Raw genomic sequence first — 27417 nt, 5'->3', positions numbered from 1 at the left:
AATTCCTTTTTTGTCTGCAGATGTTTCACTCTTCAGACATGCCTCCTGTCAAACTGACTGATTGGTTGGCTTATTTATTTACTTCCTGGTGACTGATGTGAGAAAACTCTGGCTTAATCTGTTAACAGGCGGCTAAGATTTCCTCACAGAAACGCCTTTGGAAGTGTGTGCTCCGAAACCTTCAAACTATGCGTGTATCTCTGTGTGTGCATGCTGCATATACACTGTGATGTGTCTGTGGGCTTGTTTGCACAGGGATTCAGCTCCTGTTATCTTTCCCTGCAGCTATAGAAGAGGTGAGAAAACATACCCTCTTTCTTTTCAATCCCCCCCTCCTCCCCCTCCTCCTTTTTTTCTTTCTTTGACCCTTATTAGCTACGCTGAGGGCTGATGGCAGCCGATTCATCCAGCACTTAATGGCGAGCACACCTGCGTGGGGGCGTTTTCCTCCTGTCCTCCTCTCTTCCTCCTCCTCCTCCCTAGCCCCCCTTCTCTCTCATCTTTCACTCTCTTTCCAACCTTTTTTTATATCACTTTGTCTCCTCCTTTTTTCTCCTGCTGCGTTCCTCCGATCTTCCCTGTTTCTCATTCGTCTCTGACCTGCACCCGGGGATCACTTCACACCTCGGCTGTGTTTGTTTTGCTTGTCCTGTCATCCCCTCACTCACCTCCCCCGTTGCCCTCCTCCCTGAATGAAGCCAAATAACTCAACTGTCGATGAGGGAACACCCAGCCCGACATGCCCGTACCTCCACGACCTCTACAATCCCAACAGACCCCCAACTCATCTCCGTTGACAGAAGATGAGGGCGAGACACATTCAGGAATGAAGACACTGCTGGCTTCCCCCCACTTCCTGTAATTCATCTATGACTGTTGCACATAAGCTCAATATCATCTCAGCAGGGTTTTATAAAACTCTGCAAGTACTTTTCCAATTAAGCTGCTGCAAAAACGTCAAAAGTCAGTTCACCAGAAAGATAAGGGTTAGTGAAGAGGCTAGAAAAGAAAAAAAAACAGATGAAGGTCACTCTACCTTTGCAGGCCTTCCTGTGTGAGATGGGTTTGGAAAGGTCTCTGTAGTAGCCCTCTTTGCAGTAGTGGCAGTGGCGCCCAGCTGTGTTGTGGCGGCAGTTAAGGCAGACTCCTCCGCTCTTTCTTCCAGACAGTTTGTACAGCTCCATGTTGAAACGACAACGTCGAGCATGCAGGTTACAGTTGCAGGCTGAGGAGAAAAAAAGGTTTGAGTTAAATTAATATTAATCTGTTTCAGTTACATGTAACTGCTTCCTCGAATCTGAACTGAATTGTAGCATATAATTGTGAGATAATTGGTTAAAGAAGAAGAAGATACCGTAAATTAAGCAGTTTGTTTAGCTCACTTGTAAGAGCTTATCCTGATTGGTGCACGTCATGCCTCACATTTTCTCCTTACATTGCCTGGCTCTACTGTCCTGTCTAACAAAGACTGAAAAAGCCCCATAAATGATCTTAAAAATTAAATCTAAAAAATATTGTGCAATTAGATGTAAGTTTTTTTTAATTAGCAGACCATAAATGTAAGCTTTTGTGAATATGGCTGACTGTTTTTTGTGTGAATCCTGTCAATTAATATAGCCACACACTACTACTTTAAACATTAAATAAAGCACATTAACAGTGGTTATCATGAAACCTTTTTTTCCAAGGTTTAGTATAAAAATGACATAGATTGAAACTTTTAGACCAAGTAATTTCAAAAATGAATAGTATTAAATTTTCAGAAATATTATTAGTATGAGTGCACTGGAGCAGCTTTTGCTGCTCACAATGCTGTTTGTAGTTCAGCTAGTAATACCAAGAATGAGCTGATCCAATCCTGGTATCTGAAATCAGTCGAATCCCATATTCAAACAGCCAAAAAGAGAGTAGGTGGCAATGAGCAATTTAATTCTATGCAATCCGATTTTACAGCGAACACGTGCATGTGCTGTTATGTCAGTGGCCTCAGTTCTACTGCAGTACTAGCCAACAACAAAGGCTGAGCAGTTTGAGTGTATTTCACACGTGATGCCAACAACTTTTCTAACGACAAACATTCCTACTCAGCTTCTGTTTAGCACAAGTGGTGGTTATACCACAAGTCTCAAAAACTGTGAACAAATTAACATTGTTTGATGCATTGAAAGGACAGGGGAAACTTCCGGCTGTGGTTTGAAAACAACATAATCCAAGTAACCACTGGTTAAGTTTGTCAGCATAAAAACTCCTGTCTAAAGATGTCCCGCCTGATCTCTACATAAACATACACATACAGTCAGGCTAGATGAGGGTTCAATGTGACAGCAGAGGGTGAGTGATGCTGCTGCAGGTGGTAAACTTGTATTTATTTACTGAAAGGTGCTTAACAAAGTTGGGACCTGGCACTGCTTTACACAGAAATTATCACCACTCTCATCATCACAGTGAGGGATAAAGGTTAAAAATGTAACACTATCAAATCTGCATCGACAGATACCCAAAGCCCTGGTATTGGATTGCTATTGGAGTTTAAAAAGTTGAATCAGTACATCTCTGATTACTACTAATTTTGGATGGACGCCAATGGTCCAATCAGAAGTGAGTATTCTTTATGCTCACAGAGCACTACTGCAGGATGTTTTGTTTTGTTCCCTCGGTATTTGGCAGGATGCAGAGCTGCCATAGATTCCAAGGGTCATTAAGAGACATTAAACGTCACTGACACTGATGTCAAACTCTTGTACTCCTCTTTGTAACTCTCCCTAGTCATCTGTTTTTAGCCTCTTACTTGCCACTCCTCTCTTCTTATCTGACTTCCATCCTCTTATTCCTCCTCTCTTTCCCAAGTGCAAACTGTACCATCGAGAGAGTAAAGCCCTGGTTTTATCATTTCCTCCCCTCACCGTGAATCCCACTGAGCATGTGCGAGCCCCCTCGCCACCGCTTGTTTACTGATCAGTACAGTTGCCCATGCTGAGTTTAATTAGCCAGCTGATGTTTATTCATGACTTCCTGGCAGCCGAGCGAGGCCGATGTGCCCGACTTCATTAAGACCAGGCCGTCCGAGACACTGGCCCTCCACCAGCACCACAGACGCAGTCATGCATTATTTACAGCAACGCTTCTGATACAGTTTTAGGCATGGCTGTGTGAGAGAACATACTGTACTTCATGTGTGTGGATGTGTAAATGCGTATGAGTAGATGGGGGTTATCTGGGTCCATCAAGGGTCTCCTGGTTGGTTCATCTGTTTGTGCTTTCCTGCACCGCTTCTTCACACAGCTCATCATCCTCCTGTCATTACCAGGAAAGAAAAGGGGAAGATCTTACTTCCCTCAGCATCACTCAACCTGACATTTTACAGGTACATGTGGATGCTTCTGTGAGTGCATGTCCGAGTGCGCACGTACGTTTTTTGTGTGTACGTGGGAATGTTTCATATGGATGTGTGTTTGAGACTCCTGGGATTCCCCCTCTCCACTCTGAGGATCTAATTACAATATCTCTGAAATACACACACACAAACGCTAGCAGGTCTCTGCTTTATCAGTAGTGACTTGGGGGTTTAATTAGTGAAACATCTTTACCTCAGATTGGTTGATTTAAGCCTCAGTATTTACTTCAATGTAAATAATATAAGACTTTTAATGCCATGAGAGCTCAAAATGATATTTCTATGATACAGTGCATACATGTTAAGCCATTTCATATTGCTGAAACCTGGCAGTCAGATTTGTTTTGGTCTTTTTACCATTCTATTTACAGAAAATCAATCTGAAGCCGGACATCGCACTTGATTGTTGTTAAAGATGTCCAGGTTGAGCACTCAAGCTTTATTTAATTAGTTTTTCAATGGGAAACCCATGTTTAGTTGAGTCAATATATTTGTTTTTTTTTGTATTTGCAGTTGTTTGACAGGAGAATACCAATGCAAGAACTGAATTTTCTGGGGTAATAATACTAGGGTAATCCAGGTTAAAATGATCATCTTCACCCCTGTTTGTTATTCAGTCACCTGCTTTCATCAAAGTGACACAGATCTGACGTTTGCATTGTTCTTTTAAGCCACATTTACACCACTGTATGCCTCATGTCAGGGGCCTTTCACACAACAGAACAGAGGCTTTCTTCTCCTGGCTCCACTGGAAAACCCCTGAAGCACTGAAAGCCACTACCTTGTACTTTTTTAAGCAAAAATGTTAGGATTTAAGACATAAAAGTGCATCAAATTGTGTGTTCTGACATGGATTTTTTTCATTTATTGATATTTTTGTATATATTGGTTTTAAACAGATAAAATGCTTGGACAGAGCTTTTAAACGATAAGTGTGAGTGTGCTCTAAAACCTGAGCTGGCTGTCAGGCCTACAGGCAGGTTTAGTCTATCTGTGTTTCCAGCTCCAGGCCACAGTTTGAATGAAAGCTACACCTTAGCAGGTAACATGGATCAGTGTGTTTCACACCTACACTCTCACCAGTGAGAACCAGTGCTGTCCTGGGAGGCATGCTGGTCATTATAGTCAGTAGACAGGCGGGATGTGAAGGTGTGGGGCAGGAGGCCACATTATGTGTGACGGTATCAGGCTTCACCAGGTATTATGCCAGATAATGGGGATGAGTGAAAGGCACTGTATGTAAACTCACTGACACCAGGCATGATGCAAGATGTCACACATAATGAATGTTACATAAAAACCTTTGAACTGTTGTTATCACTGGCCTAATCCCAAGTGTCATTGGTAACAAACAGTGTTTTAAGAATGACATCATCTGCACCTTGTCAAAAGAAGAGGCATCTTATTGAGTTCAAGTTAAGATTTGTCAGTCAATTAGCAGCACAGCTGCTGTTATCTTGTCTGGTTTCCTGCTATGGTGTATATCAGTGTTATCTGATTATGTGCGGTTATTTGTTTCCGTTCATAATTTCATATCAAACACATAATCAGCCGAGACTGAGCTGTCAGTTATGACCTAAAACAAACCACCACAGGCTCCTTTCTTAAACAAAGCTATTCTGTTACTAACGCTCGGCTCTTTACCTGATTGTAAGAGACATAAATGTTTTTGGTGAAGCCATAGTGTCTCCCTGTAGCCACAGTGATGTAAAGTAAGTACATCACCGCTCCTTAATGTCTCATTTCACTGCACAGTCTAAAGTCGCACCTTGTTTTATCAAAAATGTAACTTTTTAACATTCACTTTTTCCTGTTTAATCGACAAATTAAAATATATTTGTATATAAGTCGCAGTGTAGGCTAAAATTAATTTGAAAATACTGGCATATGAGGTATCAGCAATATCTAATCTGTCACCAATATCCAATATTGTGCACTTCTACATAAAAGCACGGGGGCCAAAAAGTATCAAAATACAGACATTAAAGACAATCTTATACAGTATCTGCTTTAATTTCTGAGCACAGTTATGTTATGTTTGTTTGTATTGGTACATAAATACATTCCTACTTATTGTTTAAAGGTATACATTAAAGACAGGCCCTTCCTTTGACAATCTGAGAGGATTATCATGTTGATAAATCCATTCCCTAGGAAATCCATCCATTTTCTATACTGCTTATCCAATAGGGGGTCGCAGGGCTGGAGCCTGTCTCAGCCGTCATTTGGCAAGCCGGTGTACACCCTGGACTGTTCATCAGTCAATAGCAGGGTTGACATATAGAGACAAACAACCAGGCATGCTCACACCTACAGCCAATTTGGAGTAACCAATTGACCTAACAAGCATGTCTTTGGCGGTGCAAGGAAGAGTACCCAGAGAGAACCCAGGCATGCACAGGGAGAACATGCAAACTCTGCACAGAAAGGCCCTGGCCGGGAAGCGAGCTGTGCAGCCTCCCTACAGGAAATTACAAAGGTAAATAAATATAATATCATCCCATGCTCATTTAAAGAGATGCACACCCTCTTTGTTTATGAGAAGATTTTTTACAGTCTTTGTATTATGCATTATTATATTACATTATATTATATTATATTATACTGACATAAAAAATGTTTGATGTAAGAAGCATAGATCATTCCTGGTAGCCTTACATAGCTAGAAATAAGATAAAACCGACCTTTAAGATTTTTTCTGCAAAAAAATGCAAATATTATCATTCTGAATTTTCCAAAGACTGAAGGTATCATTTTCCTGAAAGACCCAAAAACTCATTTAGAAAAAACCAAGATAGGAACACGACTCTCTCCTGTGGCGAAAATGCCAGCCATCTCCTTTAAAGCCACTGTGATCACTTTGCCAAACTATACACCAAGAAAAAAGCATTGCTGCACACACAAGCAAACCACATTCCTCACACCTGCTCTTCACAAGCGGCAGGATTCAGGGGTTCCTGCCGTTGAGTGGAGACACAAAAGCTGAGCGGTAGTTTATTTCAGCCAAGCGATCAGCTCACACACCTTCACTGCAAACAAAAGCGGGTGCTGCTATTCGCACTGAATAACACACACACAAAAGCTGATGCAGGTGTGCTTAAAAGACATGTTTGCTCCTGGCTTCCTATGATGCCACATAGAAGAAAAAGAAATGTGAGCTTTTTAAGTTTTTATTAGATGGAAATTTCAGTATGATAATTCCTGCAAACAAAAACTTTATTTACTTCTTTGAAAGGCCTAAAATGTCTGGCCTGTTTTCAATCAAGCTAACTGCTGCAGGCTGGATTAGTAGCTCAGTGGGCATCTGTAACCACCCCCAGGTGAGCAGTAAAAAGAAGTGATACCTTTAACACAGGAGTAATTGAATTAGCTGGGTGAAGCTAAGCTTACCTAAAGCTTATCATCATCTCCTGTAAATTGACCACAACTGACCAAAAAACCTGTGTGAAGCGTCTGTTTTAACCTCAAACTGTAGAATTCAACAGGAAGCTGATTTGTTTATGGAGTGTAGCAGTTTCCCGCACACCCTTCTGCAGGCCTCGGCGTGGTGTGTGTGTGTGTTTTGGAAAGCTGGCTAATTAGTTTCTTTGAGTGGTTCCCAGCCTCTATCTCCTGACCTCAGTCATGTAGCAGAACAGAGGCTCGGCTAATTAGAGGGAAAATTCACCAACAGAGCTGGAGGTCGAGGTTAAGCTCATCGTACTTACGATAAGCCGGGTAATTGAGTGATGTCGGTCACAGCCTCGATTTGTTCTAAAAGACACTCCAGCAACTGATCTCTGCCACTTTCACGCTAAATCCTCACGCTGAATTGAGCGTTTTGCTATAGCTTCTGCCTGCTCCGATCAAAACATTGCAGCTATACACATCCATTAAAAAACAGCTGTCCTTTAATCAGGATTTACTCAATTATACATTTGTGAGATCTTAACTCTTTTGCTTTCTGGATATTGAGCCTCCCCGCTGCCCTCATCTCCACAGCTCATCAAAACAGCGTAGAAAACCAAAACCCAACACCAGCGCCTGCAAGCAGCAGGAGCTCCATTTCTCTGTCTCCTGCTTTTACACAAACACAGAGGGGACTCCACACACAGAGAGTTTACTTTTAATCCTATGGGTACTCCCAAAAGTAATCTGATTAACTTCTGAAGCCCCTCAGGAGAAAATTTTAAAAAGATTGGGTGTCCTTTGCTTTTACAGAAAGTAACATGTGCTTACTATGACTTTTTTGCAAATGTTTTCATAAACTGTGCCCTAAAATATGTGGAAAAACTTGATACCACCCAATACCATATGGTGCATAAATTAAATCATGGCTGTGTGTGAAAGCATCCCTCTTTCAACAAACACACTGACAGACCGCTGCCTGCTATCTCCCCCTCTCTCGCTGGGGGTCGGGGGCAGAAACATAACTCGCATGGAGGGAAAGTTTGGGAGGTTTGGCTGCTTGACACGGTCAAACACAGAATCAGATGTGTGTCTAACATTCATCCCAGCTTAAGGTCATTTCAGAGATTCTATGGGACGTAAACACAAATAATGCACCTCACTGTGTTTGACTGTAGTTTTATTGAGTTTGTGTTCTTCAGATTAAAGAAGAGCACCGGCCTCGATTGAACCCTGCCTTTTTAAAATCAAATTTTAGTCTCTATTTGAAAGGATTCCTTTATTATATTTGCTTTTCTTTAATCAGTGAAGGAGCAGGAAGAGATTAATGCAATTTTCATTTAAAGGGTTTAAATACAGGTAATGATAGATGAAGATTTTTAAAGCTACTGTTTTATCAAAGGGGGTTTGTGTCACTGTAAAAAGGAACTGGATGAAGATTTTATAACATGGTTGTGAATCTTATTTCCTCAAGCACAGGTACGACATCTTAAGCCCTTCTCACTCATGCACTGCTGAAAATGTCTACAAAATGTCAGGACAGGCTGCCACTGAAATCTTCCTGATGTGACTGTCCACAAATGCATCTAACATCAGGAGACTTTCACTGTCCCACAGAAGGGGGTAGGGGTTATGTGTCAGGGTGGAAGAAATGACATAAAAGACACTTAATGCCTTTACATCGTAACTACATGTTACTGGCCATGTACTCAGTAAAATGAAGGAGCGGTAAAGAACATGCCTGCAAGCAGAAAAGAGCACAAAGCATCTTAACTACTTGCATGAGAATCACAGTGATTGAGGAACATTTCTGGATAAAGCCAAATTTAAAAAAAAAATCTATTTGTGTTCACACATGCTGCTCGTACCAAATATTTTGGTAAATTTTCCAGAAATTGTTAAAAATATAAATAGGTGAAAACACCATTTGATGTGAATAACACAGCATTGTAAATATTTTCCAAAAGTAGACTTAAAAACACAAGTAAATATCAAAATCAACTCAATGCAGAAACGCGGCCACTACAAATGAATTATTACAGGATTTATGTTATACATCTTAAGTTATGTGCTTACAATTAGGGATGCAAGGTATTGGATTTTTGTTGATATTCGATATGCCGTTTAAAAAAAAAAACAATTTTAGGTGATACTGATACAAATACTGTTATTTGAATGTAGTTCAGATCTAAAACTTCAGTCCTTCAAATACAGTAATAGAAGTTTTAGAACAAACAAGTCAATACATTTTAGTCCTTAAAACACACTTTAAGGTTTCAGGAATGAGGATGAACTAAGGAAAGACTTCAGCTGAAGTTTGTTTTGCTCACAGGGCCAGTATTTACAGATGATATAGGTAGATTTTTGTAGCCCAAATATCAAAACAGATATATCGGCAGAAATGTTTTCATGTCTACTGATACTAATATCTCACTTTTTAGACAAACATCAGCTGATACTATCATGCCAGTAATATCTTGCATCCCTACTTACAATATATATGATAATGATTTATATAAGCACTGTTGTGGGCTGAGAAGAAGGGATGCACAAAATTTAAGTTTTTCTGATATGCCCATAATTTCACATTTATTTTGGCCAAAACAGATATTGGTATCAACAGTAAATGTGGTTCAGACCTAAAACTAAAGTCTTTAAAACCGGTTTTAAATTTCAAGGAAACAGTGTTAATTTTGTCGACTAAAACTCTAACTAAAATGATCAGCAGACTGATGTTTCTCCATGAGGAAGGCAAGACTCAAGACACATCAAGAAGACTAAAAAGAGACTAATACATGCTGGACTGTTTTAACAGTGTATTTCAAATCAATTAGAATAATATAAGTGTTTAACATTTTTATTGATTTAAAAATTGGCGTGTTAAACTGGTTTAAGGAGAATAAAAACTGTGACTGAAATTAAAGACAAAACATAACATTTTAATGTTAACAACTAATTAATAACTGGACTAAAATGTTTATGAGTTTTCATTGACAACAACTAGACTTTAACTGTTAAGGTTAAAAATGACTGCTCTATATTTTATAAGACTAAGACTAAATTTGAAAATAAGCTAGTATCTACAGATATTATACCAATCATATTGTGCATCCTGATTGTGAAATTTAACTATCACTGGGTGGTTTAATCTTAAACATCCCCTCATAATATAAAAGGTTATCTTGGTTGTTGTATTTGAAAACTTGATTTAAAATTGTACTTGTAAACCTTGTTGAATTAAAGTACAAATTTCTTTCCTGTTACATTTAATAGGGTAATATTTCTACCCAGAATTTTAAAATAAAGTACAAGAAGCTGATTCTATACAAGTTGGAGTAGTGTGTTACACTCCTGATGGCTTGCAGAGGCTTGGGCTAGTTAAGTCTTTGCTTTCACAAAATTGCATTGCTTGTATTCATACAAGAATGGCTGCTGCTCGTCAACCATCAACAGACCACAGTCCAAAAATATCTCACCAGTGTTACTGCAAAAAGAGGGACAACTTTCCAGCAACTGACACAAAGCGACAAAAAACAATATTGTAATTATTATCCTTTAATATCTGGGACTTTTTCAAAGTACAGGCATCCCAAACAGCCATTCTGTGGCCGGATTAATTCAATGTTTATATTTCCTCAGGGAGGAGTGATTTAGAACATCACCTTGGTTACAGGTAACAATAATGCCTCACGTCAGGTTGATGTCCGACCACACAAATGAAGAAAATGTGATTCACAGACAATGGAATTTCAATAATTGCCTGTTCCCGATAATGACTGTTTCTCCCAAAACAAAAGGACAGTTTTAAGCCGCTGTATTAACTGTTTAACCAAAACACAGAAGGGTGAGAAATTGAAGAAATATCTATCCATTTCTGTGTTTTACATCAACTTATAAATCACTGTAGCTGTTTATTTTGGCTCTTATGAATTAGAACAATAGTGTGTTTTATGTTGAGCTCGTTGATTCAGACAGTGACTAAATAAAGGAGGGGATTTCCACATTTAATGAGAGCTAATTGGAGGGATTGAGATGACAGATAAAATATTTTGTGTTTGACGTCCTCTTTAAGTATAATTATGCTTTCATAAAAATGTCATTTAGCATTAACGGCTCATTAATTCTGTAAAACAAGCAAACCATTTCTCTCTAATATTTGTTGCCACAATATGTGTTACTGCTGAACAAAAGCATGAGAAAGGACTTAATCTTTACTCAACTGCAAATTATCCTCACACAGGGGACGCAACCCACTCCAAGAAATTAGCTACATATTCTAAATGTCTCTACATTTTGTTTCCAAAATAAACAAAATGTAGTGAAATAAAGTGAAATAAATCAACATAATTCGTGGAGAAAAAGGGATCCCATTATTCAGATAAAATGAGCAAAATTTGGGCAAAATGCTGTTCATTTTGCACGATCCATAACTATAAAACCAAACTCCCTTGTAACAAAAAAAGAAGGGATTAACTTAAAATAAAAAAAAATAAATCACAATAAAATCCTGTCAGCAGTTTTAACAGTTATTCATTCAGTAACAGTTGTCCATCAATTTCATTGCAACACATCAATGCAAGCCTCACATGAATGTTGAAATTCAGACAACAAACAAAGCAAAGGGTTAAAAGTAATGATGAATGAAGAGAGAGGGGAGCTTAATGATGACACCTCTGGGTGTGCTGACCTGGTCAGTGTGTATTGGGAAGCACCCTGGGAATGCCGTGAAACTACAGGGAATTGTGAGTGAGTGTGAAAAGGGGGAGCGAGAGTCCGCTGCAGAGATTACATCAGGCTAATTTAATTCCTTTATTGCAGCCAATTAGCCGTAGCACTTTAGCCCCCGTGGCTCCTCTCACCCCCTTCACTGTGTCTCTAATGACCTCGACTAAACTCTGGATCTCTGCTGCTCCCAAAGAAGGCCACGTTTTTCAGCCGCTCTGTATTTAATAAGCAGTTTGATGTGTGATGAGGATGAGAGGAAAAAAAAACAGGAGAGACAAAAGGGAATAAAGAAAGGACAGACTGTTGCTTTGTAAGTCCCACATCTAACTCAAGGAGACCTGGGTAATAGAGATGGGAGTCACACAGAATATTCATCAGTCCTGCAGTGTTATCAAAGCAGATTTATGTGATGAGGAATGATTTCAAGTGGACAGATTCCACTTGGTGTCAGACGGCTTTCTTTACACACTTATTTATTTCTCCCCTCTGTGTTTCATTTAACCCTCAGATGTGTTCTCATATTTGTTGAAATTATGCATTTCCTACTGCAATCACACACATATGCACACAGTTTATATATGTATTACATTAATGCAGTAATAGAAATGTGATTAAGTTATAGCACAGATGTTTTTATTGCATTAATCGCATGCTTTATTGTCCCACTCTCCCTGCAGTCACAGTGATGTAAAACAACTCCACCACTGCTCCTTAAAGTCTCATTTCACTTAAAAAAACTGACAGACAGCTCAGTTAGTGAGTTTTGTTCCCTGATTTCCTCTTCAGTCCATAACAAGTTCCTTTTTCCATGGTAAAGTAAACATCAAAATCGCCGATCCACCTAATATGCCTTCTTTTCTTTCAAAATGTTTCTACTGTAAACACGAAATGTTGAAAATTCAAAATGTAACGAAGAGGGGGATTAATTGTGATTAAAACTTTGCCCTAATAGAGTTGTCAGTGGATAATAATCTTCTAACCAGCGTAGTGAGAAGGCTGTGGGAACCACTCTGCCTCTGTGGAGGTGGGGATCCCTCATGATGCTATTAGAGGCTGAGTGAAGGTTCATGCTCAGCAAAGGATTTACAGTGGATGGCATGGTAAGTACCGGAGAGCAAGGCGAGGATCTATATACACATACTTAATGCACAGGAGTATGTTTTGATGTTTGGTCTTCTAGTCCAGTCACATGTTGGAATTTCTTTATCCTCTGCTTTTACTGTCCTTTAAGACAAGATTTTTGAAAGGGAAAATTCTTTTAGAAAACCCAAAGAGACATCTATATCTAAATTATTAAGTACACCTCATTTCAAGACATTACAGTCAATTTTCTTAATTATTATAAGCAATCAGGCCTCATTTTTACTTTAATGGCTTTAATGTTTATGTATAGCTTTGCCCGACTACTACTACAATGTAGCAAAAGTGACCCAAATCAGGGTTTTTTTTGCTCACGTGACTCAGATCAGTTTTTTTTTTTTTTTTTCTGACAGTGTGAACAGCACTAGTCACATTATATTTAATTTTTTTTTTTTTAGAGTCAGGCCACTTTCATATGTACTTCTAAATCAGATACAGATCTTTTGCCAAACAACAAATTAAAAAAAATCAGATCTGAGAAAAGATCAGAATTGAGCATCAAGGCCTGCAGTGTGGACATAGTCTTATAGACTGTAAACAATCCAACCAAATTAATGAGTGAACAAATTATGAATTAATGAGTTAACTTTTGATAATCAAACTTTGATTCAACACATTGTACTTTGTTTCTTAAATCATAAGATGCACACCAAGTGAACATACAGGTTTAAGCTGAGACATCTTGGGATTTTCAGCCCTTTAAGTAGACTAGAATAGCAGGCTAATACAGCAAAATCATCAGCGTTAATATCACTCCCATCGTGTTAAGTTTTGTACTCCTTCTGGGTTTATATCATTCTCCCAGATCTCAAGTTAAAATAACACTTGTAAAGTGTTAATTATTTAAATCTCTCATAGTGTTAATTTAAACACTCAAAGTGTTATTTTTCACAGATTAAAGTGTACTTTTAACACAATATTGTGTTATTTCCATTTAGTTTTAATCTGTGGTATTTCTGACTTTAATTACTGACACAGACCAATACACTTACACATACACTCATGGTTTACAAAAATTGCCACCTCATACTGAACACCTGTAGCAGTCAGGTGTCTTACGACAAACACAGAGGAAAGAGATAGAATATGTGCTGAGTTGAAAGTCTGCACACCATCCTTTGATACAGACCATCCCCTGTAATTACCAGGAAGTAACAAATGTGGTGGACCACTACACTTGTGGTCTAGAAGTGTTTAACATCAACAACAATAATCCACCCATAACACGAGCAGAGGAATCCCAACAGTGATCACTGTACAACAGAAACATCTCAACACTGTGCCCTGGGGCATGATGGGATCAAAATGGCAGTGGGCAGTGCTTAGATCAGTTGACTCTACATAGTTGAATTAATGCTTAACGGATTAATTAAGTCAAGTAAGTCCAACACTGAAGACCATTTAACTCAGAATCGAGTCCAAACTACACTTTCAGAGTTGAAATCAACTGTGAAAGGTTTTCGCTGTGCATGCTAAAAACATTAACCGCAATTTTTTAAATTACTCTATTTGTACGATTATCTGTTACATAAATTTTCAAATTTATTTGTCCCACTTTGAAGCGTTGTAAGTGATTTCTGCTTATCTTTTTCCTGCCTAACACGTGCTCAACTCCAGCATATCAACATAAACACACCATCACCTGTGACCATGTTCTGGCTAGCATATAAGCCTTTAAACCAGACAAAATGTCTCTTTCTACTTAAAAAAATACAAATAGTAGATGCAGAGAACAGAAAGTTCAACAGTGAATGGATGGAGGAGTATTTGTTTTTATCTGCTTGTACAAGGCCTGTGTGGCTTTTCTGCAGTAAATGCAGCGGTGTGCAAGGATTACAACTTGAGAAGGCATTTTGAGACAACTCATGCCAACTTTGACCCCACATGTTTGCTGCAATAAAGGGTTGGATAGAACTTGTGGTGGTAGGAAAGACCTTGTACCATTTTTGAACTTGGACACAACAAGAATGCTAAACCAGCATCACGGTGGCATGGATTTTAGGCAAAAAGAAAAGGCCATTTACAGACACAGAGACTGTGAAAGCATGCTTGCTTCAATTGAGAAGAGGAAAATCTTTAACTGTTTAACTGATTGACTGATAAAGATTATATCACACCATGTGTTAACTTTCTGGCCCTTAATTTGGGTTCCTTTTTAAGAACTGGCCCTAATTCCACATTTATTTAAAGGCCCTGCTCTGAACTAAAAATGGATGGAAATCCTTGAAACACAAACACGACTCTTAATGTACATTAGATTTGTGCCCACACATCTTACAATTGGCAGCCTCCTGCAGCAGCAGGCCAGCCTGCTCCATGCTGAGCTAAATGGCCCATATATTCCCTCTCTGTCTCCATGTGGGGGCTAATAAGGCCTTTTCCTTTTTCAAAAGTCGGAGCAGCCACACTGAGGCACAACAACAAAGACGGGCCTAATGGCCTCCAATTTCCCGCATTAGTGCCCATTTAATGGCTGACCTGCCCTCTCGTTAGGCAGCGCAGCATGGGAGCACTTCTCAGCCTTAGTGCCTGTGCACACACACACTCACACAGTCCTTCAGCCACACTGCCGCGGGCCCCTGCGACACTTCCACCCCACGCTGAGACCGCATAATAGGCCAGTTTGTAAAAAAGGCCAGCCTGTGATCAGTGGTGCATCCATTTGCTGAGTAATCAGGGCTCTTTTGTCTTGAATGGTGTTTGTGTGTGAGAAGGTGTGAGTGAAAGCACCTGCGTTAAAGAGACAGAGGGAAAAGGAAGAGAGAAGATTCCCTCTTTAGCCATCTGTCTTTATTTGTGCATCCGACGCTCCTGTGAGTGTTTGCGTGAGTAATTCTGAGATAAAGTGTCTCTGCCTGGAAAAGATCTCCTCCAATCGGCAACTATGGGAAAACACCAGCTGACATACAGTGTGGGGAATAAAAGGGAGCCCAGTTAGAGGCACAGAGGAGCTGATGAGAGGGCCTTGTGCGTATGTCAGCTATGCCATAAAAATGCCATGGGTGGAGGATGACATTGGCAGCTCCTTTTCAGGGTGTCAGCAGGGAAAAGCCCTTTAAGAAGATTCTTTAGGCCTGTCAGGTCCCCATAGCTCCCTGCAGAACAATACACAGTGAGAGCAGCTGTCTTAATAGCGTGAGGGACTGACATGCAGCATCCACGCAGAGTTTTCAAACGACGCTCCACTGATTGACAACATAATACGATCTAACAGGAGAGTTGCCAGGCAGTGCATGCATCCTCTACATTTCTATTAAACACAACCCTCAAAGGATGTGTTTCTGATAGAATTGGCAGAGACAAATCATTTGGGAACTTCATGTGTGAACGGATGTAAAAAGGTGCCTCCTTTGAGTGATGACGATTGGAACGAACGGATTTACAGTTTCCGCAGTACAAAGTCCAAAAATCTCTGCTTTCACTTAGGAGAGTAGCTGGGCTATGAGTAGGAAAGTTGTGTAAATGTATTGTGTTTGACTGAAGGAGCAATGTTTCCTTTCAGAATAAAGGCGGATTACTGAAACAAGTGCTTGATGTCTCTCTCCGCCAGCAGTATCTGACGTGATAATCACAGAGAGAATGATCAGCGTGGATCAACTGTACGATCACATCACAGCTCCGTGCCATCAACCTGGCTCTCTATTGAAGCATAATAGCTTCCTATCTCAGTCTTAGCTCTCTATCCAGGCATTACCTTACCCTGTCTCCTCCGCCTGGACTCTCACACATCCATGAACACCGGACGGGCTTTCAGCGCAGAGATATCGGAAACATCTCCCCCAAACAAGCACTCTCCCTGCTCATGTCAAACATCACCTTCAGTCTATTTACTCGCTGAGTTTGGTTTCTATGGGACTGGCACTTCCTTAGTGTTTTGGGTTCAGATATCTCTTTGGCAGGTCGTCTCGTTGCATCGCTGGCCCCTGAGGCTGACAGGGATGGGCCGTTGCTGTCAGTGTTAGACAATGAGACGAGGTTTACACTCAGGCTGCAATTAAGGCAAACGCTCTGCGCCAACAACGTTAACTAAAGGTTTTAAACCCTGCTTGTGTTATAACAGAACGCAAGTGGCCAACACTGATTGGTGGGCTTTGAGCTGAGAAAATAAACAGTGTTTGAAGATAAGATGATGAGAAGATTAGAAGGGTTAATTTGGCCCTTCAGGCGGGAAAATGCAGAGAGCGTTTCCTCATTTTGCGATTCTGAGAAGAGACACTGGATATCATCATCATCAACCATCGTCATCTTCCTTCTTCTCTGTCCTGTGGGAGAAAGCGCTTCTGCCTTCCTTTGGAAAGTTTTCCCATCACAGACTGAGCCAGCCTTAAGGATAAGCAGATGAGTCTTGGATTAGGGGAGAGCTAGGAATGCTCTCTTGGCTATCTCACTTATGGGTAAATGTGTGTGGTTCTACTCTATCTATGATAAAACGAACTTTGCAGTGGATGTATTTGTGAATGCATTCTTTTAAAGTTGTCTCAAATGTGATAAAAAAAAAAAAATTTTGATGCACATTGTTTACAGGAGAAGTTTTCTTTAATTTCATTTTTTTTTTTAAATCGCTCTGGTTCATTTTTGGTCATTAAAACGGCAGTTTTAGAAAGCCTAGGTGTTCCGGTGTATCTGTCCTGGAGCTTTTACACTGTATTACATAAGGCTCCTTTTCTCAAAAGTCAAAATCCTTCAATTTACATTTTATCAAATTGCTTTATGGACTTATTTCTATCCTTCAAGCAAACATTGATTTAACACAGGGGTTCCCTAACTTTTCAAAAGAACAGCACCATAGACCGAGGACTCCCACCTTCCCTTAACGGGGTTAAAGTGTATGATACTGCACAAAGCATCATGCACAGTACAAACTATTATATTAAGTAAAAATCTTACTTTAAAATTATGGTTTTATTTTGAATGGAATTAATGATAAGGATATATTTTTAAAAAATGGATAAAATATACTACTTTCAATCATTTTAAATTTCTTTCTGTTTTTAGGAGAACATCCCGCAACCTCCAAGGGTGTCTTGCAACCTCCTGGGGGTCCTGACCCTTGGGAACCACTGATTTCATGTATATATCCTGTACTTTTAGAGCAAGGCTAACCAGGGTCAAATTCCTTGTTGCATAAGCATACTTGGCCAATAAATAATAAATAAGCTAATTCTGATTTTGTCAAAATGAAAATCTTTCCAGTTGTTAAAATCCCTAAAGATTGCAATAAACTTGGTGAAACTGCATTTTCTTTTGATGCCTCGAGCTCACGGAAACGAATCAAATCAAATCAAATTTATTTATATAGCACTTAACACACAACACGGTTGATCCAAAGTGCTTCACAGAAAACAGCCTTAAAAGAATGGAAAAAAATCTGAAGAAAAGGAGTCAAATTTAATAGCGATAAAAGTAACAACTGCTCATAATAGTAATTATTATGACAACACTAATTATGATCACAATACTAAACAATTTAGGAGAAAAGCCAGGGAGTGATTTAGTTAGGGACAGTTAAAAGACAATGAGTAAAAATGAGTTTTCAGATGGATCTTGAAAATCTCAATATTTGCAGAGAATCGGATGTAGGGCGGAGAGAGTTCCAAAGTTTTGGGGCACAGATAGAAAAGGCACTGTCTCCATAACTTTTTGTCTTGCTTGTACAAGCTCCCAAGTCCAAAAAACACACCAGTGCCAAAGCTATGTATCATGTCAAATGACACGTCACAATTTCCGTCCCAAGCACACACCAACAGCAACGCCTAAACAGTCAGATTGTGGGGCTTTTATTCTGGTGGGTATCGGGAATGAAGGACACCTCAATGCCCTTTTAAGGAAAAAAATGGTTTGATATATATAACAAAAATGAAAATGAAGAGAAAAATAGTGTTTCAGCAGTGTGCTGTTCAATATTTGGTGTGACACCTAAACTGCAGCAATGATTTTAGGTGGGGAGGCATCAATGCATTGATTTGACAGACATCAGAACATCAGCAAAAAATCTGGCAAAATCTGACATAAACTCATGTCAGGAGCAGATTTTATGTGATCATGTTCAAACATGAGGGAAATGTTTGCATTCAGGGAGATTTACACTAAAAGATGTGATGAAAAAAATTGGCATCTGTATCAGTGATTGGCTATAACATTAATTTTTGCTCTTATTTTTTTAATGTATCAGCCTCAGAGGTCACTTGATTTTCATCAGTAGACAGTTTGATTTCTAATGTAAGTATTCTGTGAGAATTTTATTCTTTTGAATCATTGCAGTCTCAATAAATCAACAAAAATCTTACAATTCTATGGGGAAAAAAATGTGATCCATTAATGTACACTTCATCATAAAAAGAAGATCCAATAAAACGTTGGAATCTTAAGAGATCTTATAGGAACATTTTTTCTAATCCAGTTCAACTCTCTACTCATTGAAATAAAAAAATTAAATACTTTGACATTCAATCATACTGGATAAATTTTTGCTATGTGTTACATCATTATCAGCCTGAGGACGGTTCACATCAGAGTAACAGCATTCTCACCTTGCTTGGAAATTCTTAAAAGAATCTTCACTCTATACTTATCTATTATATACTCATTAGCAGCCACAGCACAGTGGCCATGCTTAGCAGGTGGGAACCCTTTGACCTTCACACACACACCCCTACATTCCTTTGTCAAATCCCCATCACTAAGTTAGCACTCCTCTAAAATGGGCCGTGACCCTCCCCCTCCTCCTCCTCTCTCCTCTGGGATCTTCCCTGCTGCAGATATCATTAGCGCTGGTACTTTGACAAATTTCTCTATAAAATTTATAAGCCGTGAAACCGGCTTCAGTTGGGTAGTCGGACAGAGAGGAGAAGAAGGTTGAATTATCGGCAACACAAGTTAATCTAGACACAAAGAGGAATGGAGCGGAAAAGACATAAATCTCATCTGGATGGACTTAAAAAAAAGAAAAAAAGATACTACCGCTCATTTGACGGTGTCTTTCTCCCCTGATGAAACTCAGAATGAAATGAAAATCCACTGCTGAGCTGCCTGACCTTTTGTAGCTCTTTTACAACCTGACAATTACCACTAACACACAGGGAACAGATTTGACTCAAGACCAGGCTGCAGTGAAAATTATCTTTACAGCTCTTTGGTTACTGCAACTGTTTAAGAGCATGACATTTGTTGCGCAAGACTTTTGTCAACTGTATGACAATATCTAGAAGGATTTCAAATGACTGGAATCTAAAAATGAGGCAGATTGCCAAATTATGGCTGTAATCTAACACACAAGAAGCATCCTGTATTCAACACTCTGTAACTCTAGTGAAAATCAAAACAATTGGGTTAAGAATAAAGACTTTCTTAATAGCCAGCACAGTGTGGTAAACGAAAAATGCATAACTATCCAGCTTTATAAGTGGAAATGTAAATAGACAGTGAACAGGCTGGATAGATCACACCAGCAGGACCAAAGATTACCATGTAATCTACTGCACTTTTTCACTGCATCTGGCCATAAAGACAGACTTTATGCAGACAGAAGCATGCAAGGGAGTGATGGGTGAAGTACAGCTGAAGACGTGATCGTTTGCGTGTTTGTGAACATTTTTGACTCTCTGCCGCCAAGTCATACAGTCCCCCCTTCCAAAAGGAGGACCATAAATCTGAAACCCCACAGCACAGTTTCTTCATGTCTGTGACACATTTATTGTCCTCGTTTCATTTTCCCCTCCTCCGTATATTGCTCACAGCTCTCATCCATTTTTAAACCTGAATTCCTCATGCTTCTGAACTCTTTTTCCCCCCTCAACACATGTACCTACGAATATGAGCAGGCAGGGGGGGAATAATTTGTCGCTGTATCTATCGCTTGTCTTTTCTCCACCCATTTCTGGGCTTTAAAGTCTGTCTGGTCTTAATGCCTTGGTCACAAATGGAGTGTGAAGCCAGCAGTGGGCATAGCATCTGTCAAAGCTCAGGCATTTTTCTTGGAAGAGGCAGCAGAGAGTGAAGCTACAGGAGGGAGGGCAGACGCTCACAGAGGAGCAGGTTTTAGACGTATAAAAAAAGTTATGTCAAATTCTTTAGGAAGCATGCTATTTTTTCAGGATTCTTTTTTTCTGTAATAATGTAAATGAATAATAATAAAGCATGAGAAACAATCAGCAACTTTGTGACTTGATCACAGTCTATAAAAAACTCTACAGTTCACTTGCTTCAACCTTAATCTTAACTTTATATTGATATGGTGGAGTGAGAGCACAGTACGAGTTAGTTCCAGGGTGCAAACAGACCAAACAGTTCAAAGAAGAGAGGATCAAAAGGATCAAAATGTGGCAAGAGTGTGCACATGCATATGCATTACTTTTCATGGCTAATGTTGTCTTTGGACTCTAAAAAGAAGTTTTGCTGGGTTTCAGCCTCAACTGTTAGGATTTAATGATAGATGTGTAAATTGAGGATTTTAAGTAGATTTTTGACAACTTTTCAGAATAAGCTTTGAACTCAGAGTAGAAAGAATTCTTTGCAAACAAGCAAACAAAAGAAGAAACAGGAAATCAAGCTATAAGTTTGCTGTCGGTGCAGCATTGCCGCAGCCATAAGTGTTGTTATAAGTAGAATGACAATGTTTCATTTCATACAACATCCATCCATTCATTTTCTACACTGCTTATCCAATTCAGGGTCACAGGAGGCTGGAGCCTATCCCAGCTGTCTTTCATGCCACAGTAAAAATAAAAGGTTTAAATGCCTTGCAACTGATAAGCTACCTTCATTATAAAATCTGTGTGTAGTTTGAAGTAACGGTAACTGTCAATAAAATGTATTTGCTACAACGATCATACATTTGGAATCCAAACGATAGTGGGGAACTGTCAGGGCATTAAGTATGCCAAAAATAGTTTCTGAAATGTCCTTAGCTCAAATTTTAATGTATCATTTCATAATCTAATAATCAACATCTAAACAATATGTTTCTGTGAAAAGAACCCTCTCAAAAACCCTTTTTGTAAAAGGTTTAATGAATGAGAACAGTCATTCATCCAATAAGAATTTTCTGTCATGGCTGTTGCTAGGCAGGACAATCCTTTACATCCAGCTTTGGGAGGGCATGCAGCCTGGGAAACGTCATTCAGAAGGGAGAATATTTTCAGTGGCTGTAGAACTGACCAATCAAATCTATCCTCTAACTAGGGGTGAGAATCAATAGTGGCCCCACATACAATATTATCATGATACTTACGTCACGAGACTATATTATTGAAATATTACATATTTTGCATAGCATACATATTGTGAAACAATATATCGCAGATTCTGCGATCTATACTATTTTTTCAACTGTTTAGCTGATGTAGCATTATCCTTCCCCTCATCAGCTATCGGTATCTCTTTGTATTGCCAAGTGAGAACAGCCCTCATGATTGTTGTATTTCTGCAGATTTTTTATTTTCATGTGGCACTCCTTACAAACCCCATGTGTCATGTCCATCTCTTATGTGCACTGCTGGTTAAAAAATCCAAAATAGGTCCACACATGCCAACCTCACCAGAAAAAAGGGGCCAGGATCTTCAAGTAAATGGAAACAGTGATTGATTTTATTTTTCTAGTATTATAGACTTTATTTCAAATTAGCAATAAATTTGAAATAAATAAATACCTGATGGATGTGAATCAATACAATATTGCCATGCTAAATATTGTCATACTATGCTGTATTTTTTCCCTAACCTCTTCTGTATGGGCTTTCTTTCGTTTGACTTTGGACAGCTTCTACCAACTGTAGGGCACATGCCTAAAGTCAAAGTGACAAGCCAACAAGTTATGTAACAGAGGGAGACAAACCAGCAGATTTAAATCAATGCCATCTTCTAAGTTGGAAATTATTTGCAAATGAAGACGTGTGTTTGGGCTTAAATTAGAATGGAAATCAGATTTTTTATAATTCCAAGAATTATGTGATACTTGTGTACTTTCTTTTCAAGCAATGAGATCATCCAAAGTAATCTAAAATCTGAGGCTATTTTTAAAAGGGCAATTTGTGAAAGCTGCTGATTAGGAATGTGATGGATATTTCTGCCTTTTTACCAACAAATTGATAATAACACTTTTGAAATAACTGGCCTCTGTGCCATGCTAATGATCTTAGGAAAGAATAGAAGAATGTCAATATATGCTGGACAATGAATTTCAACGAACAGGTGTTTAGCTTCTCTGCTCGCAATTTTAGTCAAGATTTCAGACAAAAAAAATATTGCCCTCCTTTAAAAAAAAAAAAAAAAAAAAAGACATGTACTTTTTTGTTTAACAAAGCTTAATCGATTTCAGCTTCTTTCGAAAGATGAGTATGCACTCTGTAAAGCTTAAGATTTATTCAATGAGTGCAAAAAACAGAAGTGTACTCAACAGGTCCTGATGCCTGTTTCTGTGCACAGAGGCAGTGTTGCAGCTGGTTTAGTCCATGCAGATTGTTTCTGACAGTGATGGAGCCGAGATGTTTTTACTGTACAGGCTCCAGAAGCACATTATCTTGCACTCCACTGCTGCACAAGTGTACTACTCTCTACAACTCAGGGGCTCATGCACAACAGCATGTGCGCAGACACACGCATGGACATGCATTTACTGCTGCACTGGAACAGTAGCCATTCAAGCCTAATTTTTCTGGGATGACTCTTTTCGAGAAAAAAAAAAAGCAGCATTTTATATTAACTGTAACCAAAAGGGACACATGAGTCAGGCAGGAAGGATACAGTTATGGAAGTAGGGAAGGAAGAAAAGAGACCATGGTCATCCAGAAACTCAAACCCTGTTGTAATTTAGTCATTGGTAGAAGTGAGGGGAGGACAGGCCTTTGCCAAAGCAAGCAATAGCCTGACACACACTGAGGGTAAACTCCGCACTCCTCAATGAAAGCATAATTCGTCTGTGTTAATGTGACAATAGAGCGTGCTTGTTATTTTTAAGATAATGGCAGGTGCAAGCTGAGACTGAGAGAGGCAGAACAAAGAAAGTTTTATCTAAGTTGAAGAAACATAAACAGAGGCTTAGCAGCATTTTCTGTGTGGAAAGACCTTGACACTTGTCAAACCAAGAAATGAGCTGAGGATTAATAGATGCTCTCTCTCACTGAGAAGATTAAGGGGAAGAGGTGCAAATGGCTCCCTTTTTATCTCGTTTCAGATGAGGATTTATTCAAACAAGGATGGGATGAAAGTTCAACTGTGGAGAGCGGCAGCAACCAAATACAACACCACACACACAACATACACAGTGAACAGGTGAACAGAGAGGTGGCATGGCACCTTTTGGTGAAGCAAGACACTGAATATAAAAGGCAGGTTTCAAATATGCACTTAACCAATATGAGATGTCCTTAATGAACACATGCAACTGAAAAACAACAAATAAAAAACTGATGCATCAATAAATGATGCTTGAATGACATGCTTTATTTATTCAACAATGGTCTGTCTTAACCAAGCAATCTGATTGGACAAGAAGCATTTTATAAGTGCTGATATATAATAATTTAATGATGTCCTTTGGAGAATACACCACGTTCCACATTATTATGCAAACTGGATTTTAGTGTCATAAACATTCAATTTTTGTTTTTTGATTACACTCATGGATGACATTGTGTCTCATGGTTGGATCACTGAAATCAATCTCAGACACCTGTGATAATTACTTTGCCAGGTGAGCCCAATTAAAGGAAAACTACTTAAGAAGGATGTTCCACTTTATTAGGCAGGCCACAGGTTTCAAGCAATATGGGAAAGAAAAAGGATCTCTTTGCTGCCGAAAAAGCATCAAATTGTGCAATGGCTTGGATAAGGTATGAAAACATTAGATATTTCATGAAAAATTAAGTGTGATTGTTGTACTGTGAAGAAATTTGTGGCTGATTCAGAGCACAGATGGGTTTGTGCAGATAAAGGCATAATGAAGAAGGTTTCTGCCAGACAAATTAGGATTAAGAGAGCAGATGCTAAAAGCCATTACAAAGCAGCAAACAGGTATTTGAAGCTGCTGCTGCCTCTGGAGTCCCACCAACTAGTGATGGTGAGATGAAGCTTTATGAAGCATTAAAGCTTTCCAGCAAATCGGTTCAGAAAAGGGTTCATTTCTCGAGGCTTCATGTGCACACGAAATCACCTGCAGGCCAATGTGTGTAAAACAGGCAGCTGTGATCTTTACCATGTGTTCTGTGATACACTGTATTATGTGTCAGTATCAGCCGTTCAGTAATTACTTTGGATAATGAAAAAAATGTATGACTATAATTTTTTTATATCAATAAAGTGTATTTTCTAGTGAGTTTATAATGACTATGTTATATCATATGCATGCATCATAATAAACATGAGTAGTGTCATATAATAGGCTATATATTGAAGGCAGTAGGGGTAATATTCGTGTTCTGTGTCACTTTTGGAAAATGGCATTGGTTTAACTGCCTTACCCTCCAAACTATACAAACTATACAAACCCAAACTAACCAAAAAATCTCCTCTGCATTAGCCACACATTTTGAATGGAACCATAGTAATGGAACGCATGGGGTTTATATTGCTGTCAAACCTCACGCAAAGATCTGAACCACTTGCAGAACCAGTCACATGGTACAGCCGGGCAGCGAGGCTTCGGACGTCACCAATGACGTCATTCATCTGAAACCATACAAGCCTTCCTATATTACTCAACACACGCCTCGAAGCATCGGCACAGCACCTAACATCACTACCACCAACTTCAAGGTGTAGGATCCTCCAGAGGCTTGCAGTCGTGTATAAACCTACTATTCAGCCACCCCTAACCAATGCTCACAAGCAGAAATGGTTGCAGTGGGCCCAGAAACACATGAAGACTCATTTTCAAACAGTCTTGTTTACTGATGAGTGCCGTGCAACTCGGGATGGTCCTATGTGCTAATGCTGCTATTATGCAGATGATATTGTGCATCCCTACTGCTAAATACTGCTTATTTTTGTATTGTTCACCAAGCAAAATGCTTAAGTATGTCAGTTTTTGGCATTTTTCTTCTCATATATTGTCTTTCAATCAAAAACAAATGTTTTTGAAGTCTTTAATTTAAGTAAAAATTCTAGGCATGGCAACTACATTACTGTAAGGATAATCCTTGGACACAATTTTAGTTTCAGCAAATAAATAATGGCTGTTTGTTTTAGGATTGATCAATTCCAAAAGTATTTTCATAAGATAAAGATCTAGCCATCTGCCTTGCTGTGGTGGGAAGGGACAATACAGTTTTTTTTTTCATGAATTTGGATGCCACTCACACAACTACCTGAGTTTAAAATTAAAAAATACCTAAGAAAATCAGGTTAAGGCTACTTTCTGATGCAGATTACCAGCTTAGAGCCAAGAACTATACAACTATGGAGCTGACTGGCTGGTGAACACTGTTTTTTTCCAGTGAAATGGAAGTGAATTCTAATTAATGTCAGGAATAATATCAGCTCCAATATGTTACTAAACCTGTATGCTTTTTTTTTTTTCTATTTGCACTGGCAGAAGGTCAACTCTCACTGCAGGATGATTGCTCTGCTTAGCGCACCAGTATAATTTGCTTTAATTATCAAATAGGCCAATTAAACTTAATCTGATGAAAATGACTCTGGCAAAGAGTTTACAGCAGACTTTTGCCTTAACTTCTTGCAGCTGATAAATTAGTAAAAAAAAACTCTATTTGTTTTTGATCAGCATGATACTGTCAGGATTTATCAACCTTTTCATGCTTATGTATCTCTGAAAACACATTTTTGTTATCCTTCTTCCTATCACAGTTAAACTCGCTCATCGTGCTGTAATCTAAACTGTTCTGTCTAAATTATGAAACCCCCGCACTGGTCTGAGAGGTGTCATTTCCGATGATGTCACAGGCCGGAGCACTACAAACACTAGCCTGTGTTATTCCTGTGCGTAGATCTCGCTCTTTTGTTTCTTTTTCTATCTATCTTTGTTTGTCCTCGGCCCATGCTTTATTTTTTCACTGACCTTGTTTGTTATTGGGGCTGTCGGTTTAATTTAATTCCCAACCCCCACTGCTAGGGAAACCACTCACAGAAACCCAATACTGCCTTTCTTTCTAAAAGTGGAAACAGCAAGATGCTCCTGCATGGGTTCTGAAACAGTAGCAGTGGCAAGAGGCAGGACAAAGACCTCAGGCTTTATATTACAACACTAACTACTATTGCTATGACTTCATTTTCTCTAAAGACTCACAGACATTTAAGAATACATGGTTAAGTCATATTAAGCATTGCACAGAAAATTGAGGGTAAATGAACCCTGATTATTATTAATGCCTATAGGAGTATTTTGCTTTTTTGACTCTATTAGGATAATTAGGGCATTTCCAATTAAACTCTGATTGACATGCCTGGATCTATGCACAACTACAGCACATGTGGCGATCAGTGTTGTACGACTTTACGTTCTGTGTTTGAGTCATCTGTTTAAGAAACAGAAGCAGGTACAATAGCCCAACACCTGAATGTATTCATTTTAATTGATCAGTGGATGTCAACACTAACTGAGTTGTACCCTCAAAGCAATTAAATACTAAAAGATAACTCTCTAGAATGAGCTAATGCTTCAATATTACAGAGATTAACTCACATCAACAACTCTTAACACTTTCTGCTGAAAAGAGAACCATCTAAAGCCTGGGCTTAACAAAATCTGGAGGAAAACTGTCAGCCATGGTCAAAATTAAACAACCTGTGCCTAAAGCACTAGTCCACTATGGTTTTGT

General features: G+C 39.0%; 1 protein-coding gene across 2 annotated transcripts in view; it reads right to left on the bottom strand.

The window, feature by feature from the left end:
• The window catches only part of ntn1a (netrin 1a), a 90117-nt gene that overhangs the window by 44142 nt on the left and 18558 nt on the right, over positions 1-27417 (bottom strand). For both annotated transcript variants that reach the window (XM_041784813.1, XM_041784814.1), the window contains exon 3: positions 1037-1225. In XM_041784813.1, coding sequence (XP_041640747.1) covers positions 1037-1225 — 189 coding nt within the window. The remainder of the gene's footprint in view (positions 1-1036; positions 1226-27417) is intronic.

The sequence above is a fragment of the Cheilinus undulatus genome, linkage group 4 (assembly GCF_018320785.1).
Source record: "Cheilinus undulatus linkage group 4, ASM1832078v1, whole genome shotgun sequence".
NCBI classification, from domain to species: Eukaryota; Metazoa; Chordata; class Actinopteri; order Labriformes; family Labridae; genus Cheilinus; species Cheilinus undulatus.
The sequence above is the reverse complement of the archived record's forward strand: the minus strand, read 5'-3'. Positions and strand labels throughout refer to the sequence as shown.